The sequence below is a fragment of the Salvia hispanica genome, chromosome 6 (genome assembly GCF_029641045.1).
Source record: "Salvia hispanica isolate PSC_SH4W2 chromosome 6, Shi_PSC_v1, whole genome shotgun sequence".
Lineage (NCBI taxonomy): Eukaryota > Viridiplantae > Streptophyta > Magnoliopsida > Lamiales > Lamiaceae > Salvia > Salvia hispanica.
In genome coordinates, this window is record NC_142697.1 from 42,700,804 (window position 1) to 42,720,449 (window position 19,646).

The following is a 19,646-nucleotide window of genomic DNA, read 5'->3' on the forward strand; positions in this document are numbered from 1 at the left end:
TCCAATCACGATCCTATAATAAGAACAAGAGATCTTTCTCGATCAATCCCCTTGCCCCTCATTCTTCGAGAATCAAAAAATTTCAAGTTTGAATTTGTTCATTTGGAATCTGGGTTCTTCTACTTCATTTTTATTTAATATTAATTTCTTTTTCACTCTCTTTTTTTATATCATTTATCATTCCTTAAGTCCCATAGGTTTGATCCTGTAGAATTTGACCATTGAACGAAGGGTACGAAATAAATCTGATTGATTTTTCGATCAAAAGTACTATGTGAAATCTTCGGTTTTTCCTCTTCCTCTATCCCTATCCCATAGGTACAGAATCAAGAGAGAACCTTTTCTTCTGTATGAATTGATCTTATTCCATTCCAATTCCTTCCCGATACCTACCAAGGAAAATAAAATATCGAATTGGATGGATCCCAAATTGACGGGTTAGTGTAAGCTTATCCATGCAGTTATGCACTCTTCGAATAGGAATCCGTTTTCTGAAAGATCCTGGCTTTCGTACTTTGGTGGGTCTCCGAGATCCTTTCGATGACCTATGTTGTGTTGAAGGGATATCTATCTAATCCGATCGATTGCGTAAAGCCCGCGATAGCAACAGAACCGGGGAAAGTATACAGAAAGGACAGTTCTTTTCTATTATATTAGTATTTTCTATCATATTAGATTAGTATTCGATTAGTATTAGTTATTCGATTCGATTAGTATTAGTTATTCGATTAGTATTAGTTAGTGATTTAGATTAGTTAGTGATCCTGGCTTAGTGAGTCCTTTCTTCCGTGATGAACTGTTAGCACCAGTCCTACATTTTGTCTCCGTGGGCCGTAGTAGAATACATAGTCCCAGAAACTTCATTATTACAAACCAAAATTTTCAATCCCTCACGACTTGTGACTCTAGACACGGCAACATACAATTGACCGTGGCTAAAGACAGGTTTTTTTTAAAATAATCCCACATGCGCAAGAGATTGCCCTTGGCTCTTGTTAATTGTCATAGCATATGACACCGACAAAGGAAATTGTCGCCGTTGAAACTTGAAAGGCAACCTAGGATCAGAAGGTGTTAATGACATCCGAGGAATCAACACTTTATGGCCTTGATTATCAGCACTTAAGACTTTAGCTTCTAAAACATGATCAGCTAAACGCGTAATGATCAATCGTGTCCCATTACACAATCCATTAGCATGATCTATGTTTCTTAACAACATAACAGGAGTACCAACCTTCAACAACAACTCATGATTTGGTGTACCAGAGCACTTAAGATTGTTCAAAAATTCTATCGAATGTATCTCTGCAAAACTATTAGAACTTCAGACTTGGATATGCTATCTGAGCTCAAATAAACACGGCCATCCGATTGATCCAAAGAAATCATACATTGATTAACCAAGTCAACCACATCTAACGTTGGAGCAAGTATAGCTCGATCATGCAAATGGCAGCTCAAATCTTGATTGTTCATATACGAAGGATAAATAGATGTAACGATGTTCTGTAGAGGATCCCCACTATTGGGCAATAAAATATCAGTAGGAAGATCAACACTGACTTCACCATCATTAGGACCACTAATAACTCCATCTCCAATAGATGCAATCCACTCAGAAAATGCCTTCAATTTCGATGCTTCCTCACCAGATTTAGTAGCAAGAACTCACATATTTTTAGTCAGTCTCAAAACTTTACAACTACTCCAAAGATATGATGAGTTAATAGTAGCATTTACAATATCTTGTCGGCTACCTTTAGGCACAACTGGTAAAATCTGTCTAAAATCACCCCCTAAGACAACAGTTTTCCCACCAAATGACATCTCCATGCTCAACTCATTGCATACTCTCATAAGGTCACGCAAACTCTGATCAACAGCTTCCACACAGTGTTTGTGAACCATAGGAGCTTCGTCCCATATAATAAGTTTTGCTCTCACAATCAACTCAGCTAATGCACTACCTTGTTTTATATTGCAGATTGAATCTTCATTAGGATTGATAGGAATCTTAAACCGAGAATGAGCTGTTCTCCCACCAGGTAACAATAGTGAAGCAATACCACTGGAATCCACATTCAAAACAATATCACCTTTTGAACGAATAGCCGCTGACAATGTCTTCCAAATGAAAGTTTTTCCTGTGCCTCCATACCCATAAACAAAAAATAATCCACCGTGATTAGAATCAATAGCAAACATTATCGTATCATACACGTGGTGTTGTTCATCGGTGAACTTCGAGACATAGATTAAATGCTCTCTTGCCAAGGCTTCCTGGTCATAACATAGTTCATCAATAATCAATCTATTATTAGAACTTTCCAACTATTGTATCCTTGGATATGGCATAGAATGAAATTCATGCAAAGTTCTTCCACCATTAACTAACAATTTCTCAATCTCAAGCAATCCTAAATTTTTAATCTCATCATCCCCCAACAACAAATCTACAATAATTTAAAAAGTCCATGTAGTGTAAAAAAACCAAAAACATTATAATGAACGCATATAAAAGCTACGCTTATAAAAAATAAAATACCTGGATGATGTAAGAGTGTGTTGTTTATGAACAACATCTTCGCACAAATATTTCCAACAGCTTGTCCACACAATATCTGGCCGTGCAAGGGTTTCTGATAGTAACAAACTCACAAACAACAATCGTATTGAATGAGCCGAAGCCCAAAAAGAAGCCTCGGTAATGCCATCAATATATTCTCTATCATCGTCCAACAACCCCAATGCATAACAAGCATCTCGAAATGTAGCATACTGAATACCATTAACACACTTAATGTCTTCATAAGATGTAGCACCACGAACGACATTCAGTAAACATCTCAAGTAATACATATCACCAGTACCAGGAGGAACATAAAACAATCTCCCGATAGAATACCTTTGTTTTCTAAGTGTCCAAGTATCTGTGTTCCATACAAACTTCGTGGGGAATTCTGCGTAAGTGAGATTTCTTCCTTCCACAAATTTTTTATTTGTTTCCATCCAAGCCAAAAATTGGCTTTCACGCACCGTGTTGCGATTCACGACACGTTCCAATGGCTCAGAATCTTCAAAAACCACATATTGTTCATTTGGTAGATGAAAACTCAATCTTTCAACACCCGGATCCTTATGTTGAATGTCATATCCAAATATTATTCCAAGCGGCTTCACAGGACGATATGTATCTACAATCATAAAACAAACTAACCTCATCCACAATTTTTTCCACACCATCAGAACCAGTTTCAAAAAAAGAGGTCGTCACGCGATCATAACCCTTGTTTATGTACTTAAACAAATACTTGATTGATCGCGATTGATTGCACCATTCCACATTAATATGACCTCCATACTTCAAAAGAAGAAAACGATTGTGAGGAACTACAAATCGATTATCCAAAGGCACCCCATCCTTCAAGATAACACGACCATTATCTTTACACCTGTAAATAGGATAACCATCATCATCAAAATTGGTTTCTGCAATATACCTCTTGGGGAAGTATTTCGTACATCTCCCGTTAGCCATACACGGAGATGATTTTCTAACAATACCACAAGGACCATGAACCATAAATTCCTTGACATTCGCATAATAGTATGGACCAGCTTGGGCATCAGGTATTTTAGCAGAAATGATCTCATCAATACGTCGAGAATCAGGTTGTTTATCCTCTTTGCTTAGGAAAAGCAAAATATGTGCATGAGGTAATCCACGCTTTTGAAATTCGATGGTATAAACAACTGCATAGGAAAAATTAGAAAGCATATATATATATATATATATATATATATATATATATATATATATATAGGGGTGTATTGATGGCCATTGGTCTTGGTTCTGTCCTCGATGGTTTCGCGTATGGAATTGGGGTGTATCCAACTGATCAGGAAGAGATTCCCGACCCAGCTGAGTCGTTGATACGGCGATCGAGACCTGACTTCAAACAAATTTCCTCAACCCACTTCTACTGATTAGTATAGTGGAGGCAAGGGTCGAATCCCACGAGGATGGACACGTTTAGATAACTGTGGTGACTTTCCTGGGTGTTTGGTTAGCTACCACGCTTGGGTTGAGATTTTTACCTAGGCAGGAAATAAGGGAGTACTGTACTGACTAGTAGGCGGGAAAAATAACAGACATGTGGGAGTGTTCGTGAGAATAGGGGACAAGGTGTATCGGAGACATGTGGAAGTAGGTGGTTACTAAATAAGGAATTGTGGGAGGGCAAGGTATATCCTATAGCTGGGGAACAACTCTGACAGATCTGGAAGGTACAAGCATAAAGTAAAGGACAAAATCAAAAGTAACTAAAAGCAAAGTGGTCCAAACAAAAGTTGATTTTGACGTTTCTTCTTCACCAAGTATTGACAAAGATCATACAGATGCAGCCACCATGACTAAACTTCAGATGCATAAACTCGAACTCACGATCTATTAATTAAAAGCTGAAGCTTAAATTAAATACGACACTGCAATTTTTTACTTCTACTGGCCGGCATGCAAGGTGGTAGCAGACATAGAAATGGAAGAACTTATGTAATAAAACTTAAACTGAAACATAACTACAGAATTGGATCGCCAACTCCAGATAAGAAAACATTTAGAAATTAAAGGCAATAACTAAATCTAACTTCCCTATGCAAAATGAAGCCAACTCGAACCAAAGAGACATGCGAAAAAGAAATCTCATACTTAGAAGGTTTGGATCGTAACGAAATACTTCAAAAGACAACAAGTTTCAGGTTCCAACAGATCCAAAACGAAAGCAAGTAAAGATTAAACTAGGAAAGCGATTAAAGATTGTTTGTGCCACTCCGGCGGTGAAACTACTATACTACTACGACGAACTGACTGGGACGGTGCATCGATGGCTTCTCCGGCGGACTCTTGGTCTCAGGTGATCATAGCTGTGGCGAGGAACAAGAATTTGGATAATGCTGAAGGAACTGATCCTCTAGAGAGAATTCTAACTAAGTGTGGTGGTTCAACTTTCCGGACGTCCGTCCTCTTTCTCCAAGTGGCTTCTTTTATAGGGAGGCTTGCCCTTGCTTTTAGGGTAGACTTCTCTCGCATTTTGACCTTTTTGGCCCTTGTAAAATAATCATCCCAGCAATCCTCCTTCTCCATCTCGAGCCTTTTCTCTGGCATGCATTCTGGTCAGTATCGCACTCTTCTTTCGCTCTTTTCACGTTCGACCTCCAACTGTCTCCCACTGACTTGGAACCTCTTATCCTGCACACTTAAGCAACTGTTTTGTAGATAATACGTGTAATTCCCGATATACTGACCAGTAACCAAGGCTCAGAATACGACTTATCAAACTGCTCACACTTACCACATGCTTGTCCTCAAGCGTGAAGACAAACAAAAGAAATAAGACTAATTCGAGCCTGGTTACTCCCCCTGACTGACTCTACCTAACTAGACTTAAGACTCTGACACAAAAGAAAAGAAAACAAACACGACACAAACACATAATTAACTAAAAACACATAGAACAGGCTATATTTTCAACCACCCCTTTCCTCGAGATCAGGTGCAATCCGGCCTTAGACAGCCTTGAACTTCTGCCGCCCCTCTTTTCTTTCCCAGTCAGTATATCTGCTTGTCAGGATCACTCAATCCTAGGCCAAACACTGGTTTCACTCAGTCACTCATTCCTCACATGGGATGTTAGGACTGTTTTCTCTCAATGCTAAACCACAGATGTTTCGGACTCAGATCTCACATGCAGCTCCCGAAGGTCTTTAAGGCTTGTAATGGGGCTAGTGGCTTGTAGCGTTTTGGGTAGTTGTCCCTAAGGCTCTAAGTTCAAAACTAACTTTTTATTTTGATAAGGGAGAACTATGTGCATTCGGGCTTCTGGCTAGAGCTCCTTCTTCGGCTGGACAATTCTGACATTGACTTCCAACTAGTTAGTAGCTTCTTGTGGCTTCGCCACCCTTATTCCTTCTTCCTTCTTCATCTTTTTGTGGTCAAGTATCTGCGACCATTTTCTTTAATTTTCTTCTTTGTGGCTTCGCCACCCTTATTCCTTCTTCTATTTTTCTTTGGATCTGGAAAATTCAGATCGATTTTCTCCTTCTTTCCTTGCTCATCCTCCAGCCGGTTCCTTTGTATGTCCTCCTGGGCAGTTGCCTCCTTGCCTCATGCCTTGCACGCACACAGTTCTGGTGGCTGATGGGTTATTTCGGGGTATAAGTTAGGCTAGAAAGTGGGGTTCTAAAGGTAGTTTTTTTTTTTTTTTTTTTTTTTTTTTTTTTTTTTTTTTTTGGGGGGGGGGGGTTCCTACTGCCTTCAGGGTTTGCTACACGCGGTCACCTTGCCCTAGACATCATGTGGTAGCCTCTCTTCTTTTTTTTAGTATTTAGTGGAAAGTGGTTCCACTTTAGGCCTTTAACTCACATTTTAAGAGGGCTTTTGTGTCTGACCTAAGGGTTGGGTTTTTCCTTCATACTCGCATCATCTATACTGACTAGGGGTTACTGGAGGGGGTGGTTTCTGTTTTCCGGCATGTCTTATTTCCCTCAATTTCCCTCACTGTCAGTTCGAGGCAGTTGAGTTTTAAGCCCATTCATTAAACATAGCACATAATTCCTCGACCTAAACAAACCTAAAAAAAAACTAACATTTACAGACTCAAATAACACATATATACATGTCATACTGGCCATTAGCTCCCCCCTCTCACTTCACAAGTTTCTGCCCCAGATACGGGCTGTGAAGTGAAAAGTGGGAATGGCTAGTATGACGGACACACACTTATAACAAACACATATTATATCTTAAAAATTCTCACACTTAGACTATATAATAGGCTAAGTGGGAGAGTTTTAGATATAAACATAGATGTACGAAAAGAACAACATATTTACAAAATGAAATATAAACATATAAACTCCTCACACTTAGACTACGCAGTAGGCTAAGTGTGAGGTAACATGCTCACGACTAAACACAAAGAAAAACATTATAACACATGCACTAAAGAAAGCCATAATAACAAAATAAAAGAGACACTAAAAAAACAAAAAAAAAAGAAAAACTAACTGGTCAGTTGGGGTGGTTCGATCAGATGTTTCTCCTGCTCCTTCGTGGTGCAGGGTTCTGTGGTTTTTCAGTGGGTTCCGGTTGGTCCTCGTCCGATTCTTCTTCTTCCCCACTCCCTTGTTCTGCAGGTTCATCATCCTGGCCTCCGCGGCCACTCGGTCCAGCCTCTGCTTTTTCTCTTCCTCTGGCTAATTCCTTGAGTACATCCCCCATCAGGGTTGTCAGCTTGGCCATCTCCACCCTCGATTGTCTGTTTTCCTCAGCCAGCTCCGCCACTGCCCTTTCCAGGTTGGCTTGCCTCTGTCCTTGAGCTTGGTCATTCTGGTTGGCTGGCTCCCCTTGTCCTTGTTGGTTCCTTCCACCGGGAACTTCTCCCATCCGGTAGAATTGAGGGACACGCTCTCTATAGTATGCGACATGGGTGCGAACAAAGAAGGGAACATCAAATAAGCCGGGGGCGTCGACCATGTACATCGGGGACAGGTTCTCTGCTTCATTTACTATGATGTTGTTGCGCACGAAAGCTCCGGGTATATGGCAGAGAGACAAGTTCCTGGCTGGGTGTGTGGCAATCAAGTGGCACTGATAGGCTGTCCAGAACCCCAGATGTAATTTCTTCCCACGCCTTGCGCACCAAACCAGATATAACTCGGTCATAGACGTCCTGGCTGCTGAGTTCGGCCCAGTAAGTTGTATCCTAAATATAGCTGTACTAATCTGAGCATGGGGTTGCTGAAATGAGTTGATCGAGATATGGTGGAAACAAACTGGCCAGCAGCAGGGTGAGTTAACTCCTCCCAGGCTTCTTGGGGGTCAAATTCCACATGTCTCCTTGGTATCCCCCTCTCCCTATTCCTCTATTCTGGCCCTATCGCCTCTTCTAGTGTGCATATCCCTAGCCTCACAGTCCATTCGATCAAACTCATGGCCAACTCTGCGCCAAACACTCTGAATGAGATTGACACCTCATCTAGGTCCGTGGTGACTTGGAACCTAAATGTTGTGAAAAACTCCTTCGCCAACCTCACACTCATCTCAGGGTCTCTGTTCCCCAACAACCACTCAAATCCCATCGTTTGTATACTAGCCAGAAATGATTCTTGCACGGATAACTCAGCCAATGAGGGTAAATGAAGTACCTTGCCGCTTTTCACTTGTTTACTGTTATCTTCCTTGTCGTCGAAAGCATCTTGGAGCTTCTTCGTATTGTAGTGCTTCATGTCCTCCATGACCTCGTCCGTGAGCTCCACATGCCAGCGCCGGTACACTATCCTTTCGGCTGGGGGGTGGATCAGCTCAAGGTGGTCGCCTGGGAGTTGTTGTTCATAGTACTCCTCTCCTTCCAGAGAAACGTCGCTCCCTGACTCTGACTCCTCACTGGAATTGTAGTCGCTGTCACTGGCTTTCCCTCTCTGTTCCGGTTCTCTGATTACTACGCCGGCATTGGTGGTGCGTTGTTTCTTACTGCCCTGCTTCTTCTTCATAGGGCTCTTCCCTTTTCTCTTCCTCTCCTTGTTGTATTTCTCTCCTTCCTCATCCGCTTCAGCCTCTTCTTTAGTCGCTGGTGAAAGGTCCTCCTGGTGTTCTCGTCTATTGCCTCTTGATCTACTGGCTCGGGTGCGAGGTCCAGACCCTCAGCCACCCTGTCAGTTTCTTGGCCAGTTGATGTTGGTGGAACCGTCCTTGTTGCTATTGGGCTGCCCTCTTGGCTAGTTTGAGAAGGCCCCTCCCCAGGTTTTGTAGGAGTAGTTTTCTCACTTCCACTTGACACCTCTACTGCTTCTTCTGCCGTGTCTGCCTTGGCCTTGCCGGACGTCCACTTGCCCAAGCATCTTTGTGAGACCCTTGTCGGTTTCTTCCCTCCTACCTTGGCTTCCTGCTTCAACACCAACTTCCTCTTGACTGCCTTTGGCTTCAGAACCTCTGGTGCTGTTGTCCCCGGCTCCTCCGATTGTGCCTCAATCTTCTTTTCTGTCTCTTCCCGCCTTTCTTCTTCCACCGTGTCTTCTGGCTGGTGGACCTCCTGTTCGAATTGTCTTTCTACCGCTTCCTCCCCCATTTGTTCCCCTTTCCTAGGTTCTTTCTCTTCCACCTCTCCTACTGGCTGTTGGGTAACACCTCCCGATTCCTTCCCCACTCCCGATACTTCTCCTTCCCCTTCTACCTGAGATGCGAGGTCCAGACCCTCAGCCATCTCATCAGTATCCACTTCCATGCCTTCTACCCCGCCCATAACCGCCTGAAATTCCTCGTCAGTCATCAACCCCTGCTTCCTGGCCGTCTTGTTCAGATCTTCCTCCTCCCTTTCTTCTTGGGTCATGGTTCCTGTAACAGGCGTCCCTGTCGCTTTGTCATTCTTTTCGTTCTCGTCGGCCCTCTCGTCGGGCTCCTGATCGGCTTTCTCCTCTTCTATTGGACCAGGGTCTTGGTAAGCAGAAAGGGGGCTAACGTCTAGCGGTTCAATTGGTTGATGTGTGGGGGAGGCTTTTTTCTGATGAGGATTTTGGAGGTGTTGGTACGGTGGTAGGGTTAGCGGTGGTTGGGATTTCCGAGGCGGGGGTTGGCATCGCCGGTACTCCTCCGACTTGGGTAAAACCTGCCAAAGTTTCCGTCCAGTCTCTGTTTGGGTCTTGTTGTCTGAGATACGCCGCCAAGGCGTCTAACTGGATCATCACCGGCACCTGTGGCGGCAGTGCTGGTTGGGGTTGCTGGGGGTTTTGCGATGGCCCTCCTTCTGTCGTCGGATCTTCGGTGTGGGTTTTCTTGCTGGTCATCTTCTTCTTTCTTATGGGTGAATCGGTGGTTTACGGTGGTTGTCGGGCGGTTGTTTTTGGGGAGGAAATTGCAGGCAAGGTTTTGAAAGATGAAGGGGAATAGGCGGTTTGGGTATTTATAGAGGGATGGCAGTTTAGGGTTTTGACCGGTTGCAGACGGTTCCAGTCGCTTCACGTCGGATGGAGGCGGTTGAGTGTTATCGCAGCTGATTGGACGTGCTCTGCCATATTTCTGCCCACGTGCCTACTGGTCACTGCCTTCGCCTGCAAAATTGTACCACGCGCAAGTATTCAAATTTCCCATTATCATTTCCCTCTTTATTTGCTGAAATAGGAATTAAAGTGAAAAGGACATTCAAATATAAATTGGAGTTTCACTAAATTAGTATCTTTGCAGTCAATACATGCTCCAAATTAATAATTGGGTCCGAAAATCTTTTTGGTATTTCATATTTTACTACTTGCCTTTTCTAAATTAAATCACTAATTATTTACAATATTTACATCATTAGATAGGGTATTTGGGAATTCTACCTGGTCAACAAGCATGAACCGTATAGAATCGGCCAGGTGGAATCCCAAACCCCTATCCTACTGATCATTTGGCCATATTAAGAGGTAGTGGAATTTCTTCCACCACCCCTATTTCGGCATTTTCCCTATATATTTTCAGTCTATGTCCATTAACGACAAAAGGTCCAGAGTTAGGAAAACTCCCTGAAATTTCGACCGCTCCATTGGAACGAAGTGCGGTGATTATGTAGGGCCCTGTTGACATACTTGGATTTTACATGGTTTTAGAGGGTGGTTATGTATGAATTTGATCATATTTTGTCTATTATTGGACGTGTTTATATCTATTTCTCTATTATGTTGGTATGTTGACCATTTTGTTAAGAATGTGTAGAAAAAGGTACAAAATATGTGGATGTGCAGCAACCTTGGTTTGAGAAAATATTTACTGGATATTTTGAAGTCCAATCAGCCCCTAATACATATCAATCTCTTCTTCTTCGAAAGAGCTTCGCGTGGGTATCTCGCACGCCTCAATCGGAGTTCGGTAGAAGAAGTTATGGCTGTTATACGAACACTGCGCTGTCCAGAAAATCTCACCCGGCCGGGTGAATTATTACCTTATAATTCCACCCGGCCGGGTGGCGTAATTATGCCTGCGAGATTCCAGAGAGTACCAAAGAAGTCCCACCCGGCCGGGTGAATTTCCAGTGGATTAATTCCACCCGGCCGGGTCCGTCAATCTGACGTTTTTCAAAGCAGAAACACTATTTTTGAAGAGGGGAATAAGAAGGAAAAATTAGGTCGATTCTAGGCATTCTCTAGAAGCGAAAAAACACATCTCTCTCTTTGTGAAGAACTCTTGGAAGAAGATTGAAGATTCAAGCTTCAATTCTTCCGCCAATTGCAATTCGAATCATGATTTCCATTGTTTTGCCTTGTTTCTATTTGTTTTCTACCATGAACATGAGTAGCTAAACATCTTTTGTAACGACCCGCCCATTTTGGGTACATTAAATGCGGCGTTCGCTAACTAGGTAGACATAAATGCATCAAAGATCATAGACTAGGGTTTCATTTAAAAGGGATTTGACCAAGGCATTAAATGAATAATTAAGTAGAAGAAGAATCATGCCTTAGCAAAAGAATCCAACAAAAGATTTATTGAAATAAAGCGTAACCAAGTTTTTCCCAAAATAATTCCAACTGTTCATATCCCAAAACATACCCACGAAAATAGCAGTATTCAACCCAACAAAAGATCAAAGTATTCATAATCAATAGCGGAAGCGACCAAGAAAGAAGTGAGGCTATGTATGAAGACACAACGACACTTTAAGTACCAACAGTTCATCTTTATTATTTCCTTGCTCAACACCGCCGCCGCTCGTCACCACTCAACCTGCACATAAGGAAAACACATGCAGGGCTGAGTACGATAAACATACTCAATGGGCTCATTGCCGAAAACAGTTTTATCACAAATATAGTTATTATCATGCCATTTTCGAGTGTCCGTCGGGGTTTTAACTTTAGAAAGACTCGAGGCACCAAAATATCATCTTTCTCAAATATCACGGTCGCGCAACCATTTTTCTCATAGACGTTTACCATATCCTCATTCTACATGACAAGGAATGCGGCCGCAATCCAGGTCACTAGACCGGCCAACCCGTACGCTGACTCTCGGTCTAACATTGGTGTACAGTAACCCAAGTAGAGTTTGCGGCTCTACAAGGATCCGAATTCGATTATAACAATAGTGGCATAGCCACGAGGGATAGGCACGACAAAACAAATCAAGGCATGATAACACATCTTTCATTCTCATCAATATCATTTTAGGACAATGTCCTTATTTTAAAAGAAAGCCCACCTCGTAGGTTTAGCTCGATAGAATTCTCTTCTCCTTGTTTATCACGCTGAGAGCGCGAAGTATCACCTTTAAATTAGGCGTATCACAAATCAGTTTCAATCATTGATTTCAAATCATGCATGATCTCTCGTTTTCCCTTTTTTCCCATCGATTATTTTCAAAATCAAAATATCAAAATCAAAGTATGATTACATACTATTTTTATTCAAATAATCATTCCAAAATCACCAATAATTCGATCACACATGAGTGTTCTACACACACAACACATGCACACGATCACCACACATGTGCACGCCGATCGAGGCGTGCACACACACACACACACACGATCGCACACACATCCGTGTATTCCCAAAATTCACCGATTAAAACCCCTTTCACTCGTTCTAGATGCATGTAGATTCAAGAACACCGATTAATCGGTAGAAGAAGAGGAGATCAATAATTAAAGTACCTTTTCCAAAGAACGAACGGTAGAAACAAGGAATTAGTCTTGATTCTTCAATAATCTGTTGCATTTCACTTGAATTCTTCTCAATTGATGAAGAAATCTTGAAGAAAACTTGAAGAAAATATGGAGAGAGTGGGGGAGTAGTTTTCGAAAATTGAGAGGAGTGGGAGGCGCCGGTATTGTGAATACTAGGGTTTGATCTCTTCTCCTATTTATAGAGTGCCAAATAATAATATCCAAATAATTAAATAAATAAATATTTGGAAGATATGGTAGAGATTGTAGGGAAGTGGCGTTGAATTGGTTGAGAAGAATGAGGATTTCAAATTTTGTAGGCTATTTTAATAGCCTATGATTTAATTTGAATATTTCACGGAGTAGAATAATATATCACGGAGCAAGAAAATAATAATTAAACTCCCCAATTAAATAGGAAAAGTGGCGTGAATTACTTCTCTCCACAAGGATTAAATTCAAATCCTAATTTAATTAGGATATGGCAATATCTTCTTAGATTTGACAAGATATGCTAGGATATTTTAGCATATTTATATTTATTCATGGAAGAGAATAAATAAGGGATCAAATAATAAAATAATTCCCTCTTCTCCAATAAATGAGATTTTCGAAAATCTCATGTATATCAAAGGTGACAATTTTCAAAAATTCCATGTAGGAATTATAGAGTATTTGGACTTTGGATTTAATTTGGATAATTATCCCAAACAAATAATTAAATCCAAGAATAATATTATTTCTTCTCCAATATGTGAAAGGGCCGAAAATTCCACATGATTTAGATAATGCTCCTATTATTTTTCTCACTCATCCCTTAGGAAAATAAATAATAATTCCCCCACAATTATATTTCTCCACATCAAATATTCACATATTCAAAATCATCTCCTTTTCACTTTCACTTCATTTCCTCATCGCATTGACCTTTCAACGGCCACGTCATTTTTCCACATCTTTGACTATTCAATAGCCACGTCAACATTTCAACAAGTTGACTATTCAACTCAATTAAAATCCACATATGCAATTAGGTCACATAGACACTATGCAATTAATTACTCATCAAATAATTCACATATCATAGCATTTAAGGCATTTAATGCAAAAATTTTATAACCCGAAAATTAGGGTTTGAAAAAGGGGGGCGTTACATCTTTTATGTAGAATTCTTGGTGAAGATGCATTGATTTATAGTTTTAATCTAATTGACTTCGTTTTTATCTTGCTCTTGCAATTGTTTGAATTATTCTTGTGCTTTTTCCTAACAATTGCTTGATCACCAATTGGGAGTGTAGGGTTTCTTAGAATAATCAGGAGATGAAATATTTAACCTTGAAAGAAGAATTATTCACACCTTAATTCAATAAAACTTGGGAGAGTTGAGGTTTTGAGTGAGATCTTTAATCTAATTGAACTATTAGGAGTTAGGTCTAAGAATTAGAAGGGGACTTCAATTATTACACCTAATCTACGGATTTCTCACCTCGGGAGGGGGTTTAATCTATATTTGTGATTGATTCAACAATTCTGGAGACTTTAAATGGTAAATCGGTTTCAATTGAGTTAGGCTATGAGTTGTGCATCAGATCCTCGAATTCTGCATATTTCTCTATCATTTTTACAACTTGTTTCTTTGTTCTCTTGTTTAAGTGTTTTATTTCATTCTCTGAATTTATATGCTTTCAGTAGTTGATAGTTTCAAAACAAATTTCTGGATCGTCTGAATAGTAGTCGAAATTGGTTCGTGGTACTTAGGTTTACACTCAATTGTCTCTGTGGGATACGATATACTCTTGCTTGCTATTTGCTACAATAACCCTGTACACTTGCAGGTATTATTTGGGTAAAATAAAGTTGAGTCAAGTTTTTGGCGCCGTTTCCGGGGATAATTTTTGTGTTATATAGCTTGATATCGTGATAATAATCAAGACTACTACTTCAGACATTACTGTTTTATTTTTTTTCTTTTCTTTTAATTTTTCGAGTTCAATTGTGTTTCTTATTCAGGTGTATGCACACACGTTCTAAAGGCTTGCCTCTAGAACCTTACGACTCTGAGATCGAAGCATCGAACTGGAAGAGGAACGCATATAGGAGACTCACAAAGAAGATTCAAGCTTCTTCGCCAAACCGCGTAGGAGCATCTTCAGATCAGAGGGACCTCTCACCTATTCGATCACCAGTTCAGGATCATATTCAGCTTGATCCCAATTCTCCTATTCTGATGGAGCACGAAGAAGGGAACAACAACAGAGGCAACAATGGCCCACCACCCCCTCCTCCCACCAATGCTGAGCTTCTACGACAGCTGGAGGAATTGCGCCGACAGGTTAATCGTGAACCATCTGTGCCGGTGCAGAATCAATATGTATACCACGGAGTGGCAAACCCAACCGTCTTCAACAATATTGACGCCAACAACTTTGAGCTGAAACCAGGACTGATCCAGATGGCGGAAAACAATGCTTTTAGGGGCAAATCCTCAGATGACCCTAATAAGCATATTACCAAGTTCATTCAGATATGCAACACGACGAAAATGAATGGAGTAACAGATGATCAGTTCCGATTGAGACTGTTTCCTTTTTCTTTGGAAGATGCAGCAAAGGATTGGCTCGAGAGTTTGACACCGGGGTCCATTAGAACATGAGACCAGATGGTCCACAAATTCCTGGAGAAGTTCTACCCTCCTAGTGAGGCTATTAAGAGGCAACACGAGATCATTGCCTTTCATATGATTCCTACGGAGACTATCAGAGATGCATGGGGGAGATTCAAAGCCTTGCTGAAGAGGTGTCCCAATCATGGTCTGTCCCCAACAGTGCAAGTCATTACATTCTTCAAGGGATGTATACCTGAAGCACAACGGGAGTTAAATCTTAGCGCGGGAGGTAATCTTCTCAAGAAAGGAGAGGAGGAGGCAATAAGAGTGATTGAAGAGCTTGCATCCAGTGATGAAGGATGGAGCAACGAAAGGAGTAAGGTGCATAGGGTGGCTTATACCACAGATCATGATATAATGAGCACCCTATCCGACAATCTAGATGCCTTAACCATGAAGTTCGGCTGCATGGCGATGGGGCAACCGTCTCAAGAGCCCCAAGGAAGTATGGAGGATGTGAATTATGTGCAACAAGGGGGTAACATGTATTACAATAACCCACGCCCGAACTTTAATGGGGGAGGATACAACCAATATGGGAACAATGGGCATCCCAATCTCTCTTATGGGAACCACAATAATACTTTGCAACCTCCTCCGGGACTCACAGTTTCTGATGGGATGATGAACGACTCCAAGAAGATGACCACGGAGGACATACTCAAGTCCTTCATGCTACAATCTAATAAGGTCATGGAGCAGAACAATCAAAGGATGGAGAAGGTCGAGGCGGATGTACAGGGAATGACCACTCATTTGAAGAACATTGATATTCAGATCAGCCAGATTTCCCAGACTGTGAGCACTCTTACGCAACCGGGAAAATTCCCTTCTACCACTATCATCAATCCCAAGGACTGCAAAGCTATACATCTGAGGAGTGGAACAAACTACGAGGGACCTTCAATGCCATCCGGGAATGAGGGTAGAGTAGCAGAAAAGAGAGCTGAAGAGGAGGAATTGGTCAAAGAAGATGAGACAGTGCAAATTTCTACTCCACCTAAGGAGAACACGACTATACCTTCACCCACACCACCTACAGCTCATACTCCAGCTGAAGTGAGGATCCCTTATCCTCAACGTGTTCAGAAGAAGAAGACAGATGCTCAGTTCTCGAGGTTCTTAGACATCTTCAGGAAGGTGAACTTGAATATCCCATTGGTGGAGGCACTTCAAGAAATGCCTACATATGCAAAGTTCCTAAAAGATGTGCTCTCCAAGAAGAAGAAGTGGACTGACTATGAGACGGTGAACATATCTGAAAACTGTAGTGCCATAATTCAGAAAAAGCTACCGGCCAAGCTTAAAGATCCTGGGAGTTTCAACATCTCATGCGTCATTGGAAATGACAGACAGACAAAGGCACTTTGTGATCTAGGGGCGAGCATAAATTTGATGCCATTATCATTTTTCAGAAAGATGAAGATCGGCACTTTCAAGCCGACTACAATCACACTGCAGATGGCAGATAGAACCGTCACATATCCTAAAGGAATTGTTGAGGACGTTCTTGTGAAGGTACACGACTTTATATTTCCCGTCGATTTTGTAGTGTTGGATATGGAAGAAGACGTGAATGTACCGCTTATCCTGGGGCGTCCATTCCTTGCAATGGGAAAAGCATTGATAGATATAGCGAGGGGAGAGCTTACTCTTCATATGGGCAACAAACGCCACATCTTATCCATCTACAATGCTATGAAGAGTCGTGAGGAAGAGGAACTGGTTACAAAGAAGGAGTGCAAAGCTGTGCATGTTGTAGAAGTCCAAAAGGCACAAGAAATTGAGTCCATATTTGGGGATTTCTCTTTGCCGCAGTGGATGTTTGGTTCATGTGGTGGATCAATTTCTAAAGAAAAGACTGCATTAGATCCTAAAGTGAAGGAGAAGAAAACAAAAGGTGAAAATTCACCCAAAGTGGAGACCAAAATTTCTGATGGAGCTCTGAAGAATACTTGGTGGAAAAAGAGATTGGCTAGATCTTATGCTTCCAAGATTGACAGAAAAGCCAACACCAACATTTATGGCGTGACATGATGCAGCTCATGGAGGACGTCGAACCAACGACGATAACCAAAGGCACTGTAGGGGAGGTAACCCATAGTATGTAACTTTTAATTTTATCGTTTTAGTTTTTTTTTTTTGTGTGTTTTGTGTTGCTTGCATACCATGTAAGTCTCCCTTCTCCACCAACTTTTCAAACTTATTCTTTGCATAGCTTTGAATAAGTTTGGGGGGATGATATGGTGGATAGGGATACTAACGAGGTGCTTATCTTATTGCTTTAGATTGATTAGTTGTCTTTTGTTGCTTTTTATTTTGTTTTAGGATATAATTGTTTTGCTTGGTTGTGATTGAAAATTTTGAGGCTTGAATTGAAAAAAAAAAAAAATTGGTTTCTTGGGGTAAAGACTAGTTGTTAATGATAAAAACATCATCCATCTTTTAAGCTATCATGGGCTTTGACTTAAGAGTTCGAGTAATAGGTGCATAAGTAACGAATTGCTTGTTTGCCTTGATTCATGCTATTACCCGAGTGAGATTTGAGCAAAACCTTCTTTTTTGTGTGATTTTTTATCATATGCTTGTTGTTGTTTCTAGAACTTGCTCCTAATCATATTAAATCTACATAGTGAATGTGAATTTAGGAGATGACGTTAGGCATTCTTTGTTCTCCCCTTCACAAGTGTATATACTTTTGTCTTAATCCCTAGTTAGCCCTCCTAGCCTAAAAAGTGTCACAATGTCAAATATTGTTAAGTCACCGTCAAGAGTGATAAGCCTACAAACTTGGAAGCACATATGGGGCGTTGTAAAAAAAAAAAAATTATAATGGAGGTATAAGCTAGACGAAGTCTAGAGGAAAAAAAAAACAAAACAAAAAAAAAAAAACAACAAATTTGTGGAGGTATAAGCTAGACGAAGTCTAGAAGAGTTATTGGTTGAGTTTCTAAATAAGTGGGGACCGGATGGGAGGAAGAAGTTCGACAAAGTCTTACTTATCTGAGATTTGTTATGGGAAATGGTCTTTTGTTGGGATTTGTAATATGCGAGTACTTGGGCTTCTTTACTTCTCAGCCACTTTAGCCAAAATGTTCCCTACCGTCCAAAAAGCCACATTACAACCTTAATAAAGTCCTTTCTGATTTTAGATTCACTTTCACATTCTAGTAGAGGAGATGTTTGATTTTGAGCAAGCATATGGTAAACACTACTTGTATTTTGATTTGAGAGTATTATTTCTATACATACACCTTTGAGAGTGAGATACACATACACATATCTTGAGAGAAGCATGAATCCAAGGTGATATACGAGTTAGTAGTAAAAGTACATTCGACAGCTTGACTTTATAGAATTTGTATTTTGATATGCTCTTGTATTTCATACTCTTTGAAACAATGATGATGTCTAAACCCCTTTAAATCCAAGTCTTCTTTTAGTTCTTTTTCTTCATTGCTCGAGGACTAGCAATTATTTAAGTTTGGGGGAGTTGACATACTTGGATTTTACATGGTTTTAGAGGGTGGTTATGTATGAATTTGATCATATTTTGTCTATTATTGGACGTGTTTATATCTATTTCTCTATTATGTTGGTATGTTGACCATTTTGTTAAGAATGTGTAGAAAAAGGTACAAAATATGTGGATGTGCAGCAGCCTTGGTTTGAGACAATATTTACTGGATATTTTGAAGTCCAATCAGCCCCTAATACATATCAATCTCTTCTTCTTCGAAAGACCTTCGCGTTGGTATCTCGCACGCCTCAATCGGAGTTCGGTAGAAGAAGTTATGGCTGTTATACGAACACTGCGCTGTCCAGAAAATCTCACCCGGCCGGGTGAATTATTACCTTATAATTCCACCCGGCCGGGTGGCGTAATTATGCCTGCGAGATTCCAGAGAGTACCAAAGAAGTCCCACCCGGCCGGGTGAATTTCCAGTGGATTAATTCCACCCGGCCGGGTCCGTCAATCTGACGTTTTTCAAAGCAGAAACACTATTTTTGAAGAGGGGAATAAGAAGGAAGAATTAGATCAATTCTAGGCATTCTCTAGAAGCGACAAAACACATCTCTCTCTTTGTGAAGAACTCTTGGAAGAAGATTGAAGATTCAAGCTTCAATTCTTCCGCCAATTGCAATTCGAATCATGATTTCCATTGTTTTGCCTTGTTTCTATTTGTTTTCTACCATGAACATGAGTAGCTAAACATCTTTTATGTAGAATTCTTGGTGAAGATGCATTGATTTATAAATTTAATCCAATTGACTTCGTT

General features: G+C 40.8%; 1 protein-coding gene and 2 pseudogenes across 1 annotated transcript; 1 reads left to right on the plus strand and 2 right to left on the minus strand.

The window, feature by feature from the left end:
- Positions 1–811: 811 nt before the first annotated feature.
- On the minus strand, positions 812–6,684 carry LOC148923849 (uncharacterized; annotated as a pseudogene).
- LOC125206878 (uncharacterized) lies at positions 1,672–4,414 on the minus strand (annotated as a pseudogene).
- An 8,676-nt stretch (positions 6,685–15,360) lies between the features above and the next one.
- Positions 15,361–17,403, plus strand: LOC148923850 (uncharacterized). Its single transcript, XM_089061622.1, has one exon. The coding sequence runs from the start codon at positions 15,361–15,363 to the stop codon at positions 17,401–17,403; it is 2,043 nt and encodes a 680-aa protein (XP_088917748.1).
- The last annotated feature ends 2,243 nt before the right edge of the window (positions 17,404–19,646 follow it).

Excerpts from the sequence above, each read along its gene's own strand:
- LOC148923850 (XM_089061622.1), top strand. The coding sequence starts at position 15,361 with ATGGTCCACAAATTCCTGGAGAAGTTCTACCCTCCTAGTGAGGCTATT.